The 5,731-nt window shown below is 36.0% G+C and overlaps 1 protein-coding gene across 1 annotated transcript in view; it reads right to left on the bottom strand.

Annotated features, from left to right (window-relative positions):
• Nucleotides 1-786: 786 nt before the first annotated feature.
• Nucleotides 787-5,731, bottom strand: part of LOC125045853 (zyxin-like) — a 79,734-nt gene continuing 74,789 nt past the window's right edge. The window contains exon 8 of the mRNA XM_047643398.1: nt 787-4,715. Coding sequence (XP_047499354.1) covers nt 4,689-4,715 — 27 coding nt within the window. The 3' untranslated portion in view covers nt 787-4,688. The remainder of the gene's footprint in view (nt 4,716-5,731) is intronic.

The following is a 5,731-nucleotide window of genomic DNA, read 5'->3' as shown; positions in this document are numbered from 1 at the left end:
AATAAGGTTCTCTGGAAGGTGAGCAATGACCTGGCATTGAGGAGGGGTTAGTAGTAGCAGCGTTCAGTCATGATCAAAGGAGAGCATGGGCTCAGGGAACAGGAAGAGTTAAAATCAGTGGGGCTTGATGGGAAAAGGGAAAGCCTCAGTGCCCTAATAAGTGTACAAAATCTTCATTATTGGCCTTGGGCAATATTGGACACAGGGGAATACATTGCTAATGGCTCCCCAAGACCATTCATGACTGGCACAAATCCAGCCTCTCATCCTTTCAACATAGCTCACACATTAGGAAGTGGATAGTAGAAAGGGTTGGAGAAGCAAAGGAAAAGGAAAGGGGGAGAAGAAAAGGCCACGCAAAATTGGTTTAATCAAGGGCTGAGGTCCAAGATAAGGGAGATCCCAAACACTGAGTCTGAGTCTCCATCTCCTGCCCCCAATGACAATGGCATGGGATTAGAGGGGACATCTGGGACTGAAACTAAACATGAGCAAAACCTTATAATAATAATTATAATTTTTTAAATTTAGTTTTATTAAATGTGTTACAATGGATATTCTTGGTGTGAGATGTGTTCTGTTTCAATATACTTCAAAATTACCACATGTGCAAGGAATGGCTGAGGCTACCATCAGCAAGATTGCAGATGGTATCACCCCACAACACACTAACCTTGCTTGTTAGAGTGGGAACAACTTTAAAATCTACCACAAAGAGGTCCCATTAATTATTTCCCACTTTGGACGACCAATGATAATACACTAATGGTTAATAATAGCTTCATACAACTTTCAAGTTTATTAAAATGATCAATTGGATCTCAGTATTTACATAATGGCCAGCCAGAGTTCATAGCATGGTGGACATAATAATTTGTGCATAGTTATCACAAACTGCAAGAAACCCTCTCTTTTGATGTGGTAACACGAGAACACTGTCAACTTACCACTTGTGCACAGCCTTGACAAGTGCCATAGAGCATCAAAATAACATGCCATTTTCCACAACCATAGAATGTTATCACAGAACAAGAAATCTCATGGATGAGTAATACAAGCAGCCATTCAATAATGTGCAGAGCTAAATATACCGACTTGTTACCACATCAGAAATAAGGAAGAATCTGGCATCACTTAATAGATAAAATTGGCCAAGTATCCTTGTATTTTTTTGCATATTAAGTAGGTGAGTTGCAATGTTGATAGGCAGCCTACCAACAGTATAAACATGTTCAATAACTAAGAGAAAGAGAAAAACTATATATGCTGCCAGAAAGCTGTAATGATTTCATAAATAATATTACAATTTCATACAAGAAAAAGAGGGGGATATATATATATTTGCATGGTACACAAAGATTGAAGATTTTGTCACGTCTTGATCTGGAAATGAATATTTAAACTTATAAAGCAGAGTCATTTTGTGAATAAACTGAATACAGTGTCTCAGTTCCATTTTTCCTAAGCTAATGATCATTTATTCCTGAAAACAAAAATAACAAAAAAAACAATAACATGAAAGATGGTCATACTTCCTGAACTTGTAAGAACAGAAGACAATAAGTGTAAAAGACCTTCCCATTTGGTAAAAATTGTATATATATATATATATTTATATAATCGTTAAAAAAAAGACTAATATAGCCTAAATGTTCCACTTTAACCCTACCATTCCACTCACAATAACTCCTGAGATATGAAAATGCCCAAGTTCAGACACATTCAAAAACTGGAAGTAAACAGTCATCTCAAATTTACGAAATACGGATTATGCTTGTTGCCTTGAAACAAGCGCTCGTAACAAGGAGAGATGGGAAAGATATCAAATTCACAAAAAAAAAGAGGGGGGGGGGGGGGGAGAGACAGAAGAGAAGGCAAACATTTAAATCACAAGTTTCATTAAAGACAGAGAAAACTGATTTCAAGAGATGACCTGTTTCTCCATGCACAAAGCTGAGGGTAGAGACTGTCCCAGGGAACATCAGATACTTTAGCTATGTCCACAATAAAATCAATTTGTCAAAGGATACTCAGGCTTAGCTTGCTGCATTAAATAAATCCTATTTGGAGAATCTGCAACTGTCTATATATATATATCTTTCAAACAAAAAAATCCATACACCTGAAGCATCTAAGTACGGTGGAAGTTCTTGCCATTCACATCCAAGTAAAAAAATATACTACAATAACTGTATTTAAGTAATTGACAGTGCTATCAATGAAATGCATCAGATAAAAAAAATGCCACTAATGATTACAGCACAGGCTATGCTTGATTATGCTGAAGACATTTTAGTCAACTCTATGTGAACCGGAGCACCCACTTCTAATAGAATACATGAAGCACTGAACACTTTCACTCTCAATCTTCCTACCATTTTGTCCCATGATCTTGTAACCCACTGGCGATTCGTGACGTACTATCATGTCATGGCGAATAACCACAGACACCAGGTGACATTCCATCATGTCATAAGGTCTCGCTTCCCGAGGACAATTATCCAAGCATGGAATGGCATGCACAAAAGTACACACGTCCTCACCAACAATTTTGCCCGTCTTTATTGGGAGTGAACACTATGATTTCAATATTTCCACTGCTCAAGTCTTTAATATGATTAAAGTGTAATAACATAATCTGATTTATGACATGTGAAGAAATAAAACTCTCAGAACCAAAAACAACACCAGCATCCCCAAAGGAAACAAAATCTGGCCCTATCATTCTGCTAAATACCGAATGTGAATCTAACGTTGCAATTTGAAAGAATCGCTGACATGATGCCTAGGTCCTGTATAATTCCCTACTGCATTGGAATCTTGCACCTGAGCTCCATCTTATTTAATAATTCTGTATTCACTAAGGAGACAGAAGAAAACAAGAAAAAACAATCTACCCTCCCTCCTCGACAAATCAAAGGCAACAAGTAGTAATTATTATGGCATTGGCATGTGTAAGGATAATCACTTGAACACTGAGCAAACATTTAGCTCAGTAAATGCATAAAACCATCGAGCCAATCAGGCAGATTTCTGAGGTCTCCTTTCTAATCACTTCATATACAAAAAAGTGAAAAAGGAACAGATACTCATACATCAAAGTCAAGAACGAAAAATGTGAATCAAAGGGTTTTAACTCTTACACAATCATAAGTTATGTCAGCTACCAAATTGAGCTACACAAGGATCATTAACATATGACAGGATGGAAAGATTAAACCAAAATTCCAAAATTTTGTAAATAATAAAAGCAAATATTGAATAATAACTGCCTGACTATGACCTACAAGAGTAATACAGCTGCACTACCGAGATGAAGAACACGTGCAACAATTTTCCAACACTGAGATATAAGAATGAGGATATTCTTTCCAAGTCAATATCTCAAAGAATCTATCTCATTGATAAATTTCAATCCTATTAACACTTATTTTTTGTAAGGAGGTCTTTTAACCTTTTCCCTCTCTTTCTTTCTCATGACTTGGGCATAATGAGTGAAAAGCCAATAAGTAGCGGGTGGAAATTAGATTAATACTATCGTCTTGTACTCAATTCAGTAATAATGCAATGAAGTAACTCTTTCATCACTACCTAGTCCCTACTTATTTCCCACTGAGTAATGCAATAACTGAGTATGATTATGTTAAACAGCATAAAACTTGTGAAATACTGAAAAATTAGAATTCTATCACTCAGTACAACTTTTTCACATTAAATGCACCTGAAGCTAATATTTAATATACATTTCCCAGGAACAGTATCTACCCAACACATAAATCATGGCTGTATTAAACAAAACCGCCATAGCAAGACACAAGCAAGTCTGATAAAGCCAGACTATTCTTCGGAAAAAAAGAAAAATTAAGAAAAACATTTTTAAAGAAAAATATATGGGAGGGGCATGTAACGGAAATTCTGAGAAACCTCATAATACTATATCAAATCACAGCAAGGAGAGGCTGCAAAATATTTCCGTCCTGTTTACTCCTACTCTGTGAAGGCAATGAAGCAGAATATCTCGCTAATAAAAATTGACAGACAGCAAATGAACGGCAAATATCATTACTGGTTACATACATTGAGGCTTCATCTCTACTCCGAAGAGAATCCAATATTCCATCAAGCAGAAACTTACAAACAGTAGGAACAGACAACTAGAATTACTGGAGTCAGAAGCGTCAATATCCATGAAGGACGATCATGAGAAAGAATATAGCACTTAATTACAAGTCTCTGGACACTGATGCTTACATAATTATCTCCAGGGGAAAAAAAAAAAAAAATCTTCATTAGACAGGTGTTACTTAATCTTTCCATCCTTCCATCACACTGTACTACCATTCTCACATACTGTTGAAATTTCATCTATTTAATACAGTTATACCGAAGAAAAATCTCCGTTTCTTGACTACAGATAAAAAAAGCACTGATGCCACACGACAGAAATCAGAATTCAAATCAGATAAAAGACGTACACAAAAGAGGGATTTTGCAGCTCTCAAACAAGTCCACAAAATGAAAAAAAGAATAAATAAATAAAATAAAATGAAAAAAATAGACTTTTAAAGAGAGAAAAAAATATTTCATTTTGTATTTCTTAATTGCTATTCGTCCTCCTCAATTTAAAGCAAGGTTTGTTCTTCCTACAGTGTATCAGTGTCTTCCTCTTGCTCTCACACGGTCTTCCTTTACTCTACATAAGTCGCACCAACATCCTGAAATGAATTTTATGTAGTTAGCACATATTATAAATCAATTCCTTTTATTTCCCTATAAATTCCTTTATTCTAAGTTAACTCAATACATTCAGAACTGGAAGATTACAAAGCAGTATTAACCAAATCTGCAAGCATACATGCCATGCTCACTGTAATATAAGTTTATTTATTGTATTTACACTTAGATGGCTCCACAAGTGCTTAGTCATAAGGAGTCAGTTATTAGTCCTACCTATCTCACCTGCTTACCCTTTTCCTTGACTTTTGGAAAGGGTCTTTTGCATTATTTCAGTGTCATAAATGTTACCAAGATATAAATAACAATTCAATAATCATAACATCAATAACAACAATAACAGTATTGATATCAATTGTATTAAAAAGAAAAGCACATTTTTCCATTAATTCAAGGAATGGGGAAACCAGGATCGGTCACTAGGGCTACCGATAGACTCCTTGGCGGCTGAGCACATGTGGAGCCATCTATATGTAAGAAAATTTAGCAAAAAACTACACGGGACAGAACATACATCCGTCCGGGGTGGTTAACAACTAATATTAATAAAATTACTTATTTAAAAAATGTCCTTTGCTGAACAGTGAAAAGCATAAATTCTGTTCCCTATAATAGACTAACAGATGCTGCCAAGTCAACCAAATACTTTGCTTACTGATATTCATAGATGAGAGAACATTTCATAAAATTATAAAATTACTATATATTATCAATTTACTGGACTATGTGTATGTATATGTATGTATGTGTGTGTGTGTGTGTGTGTGTGTGTGTGTGTGTGTGTGTGTGTGTGTGTGTGTGTGTGTGTGTGTGTGTGTGTGTGTGTGTGTGTGTGTGTGTGTGAGTGTGTGTGTGTGTGAGTGTGTGAGTGTGTGAGTGTGAGTGTGTGTGTGTGTGTGTGTGTGAGTGTGTGTGTGTGTGTGTGTGTGTGTGTGTGTGTGTGTGTGTGTGTGTGTGTGTGTGTGTGTGTGTGTGTGTGTGTGTGTGTGTGTGTGTG

The sequence above is a fragment of the Penaeus chinensis genome, chromosome 38 (genome assembly GCF_019202785.1).
Source record: "Penaeus chinensis breed Huanghai No. 1 chromosome 38, ASM1920278v2, whole genome shotgun sequence".
In the NCBI taxonomy this organism is placed as follows: Eukaryota; Metazoa; Arthropoda; class Malacostraca; order Decapoda; family Penaeidae; genus Penaeus; species Penaeus chinensis.
This window is presented reverse-complemented; position numbering and strand designations above follow the sequence as displayed.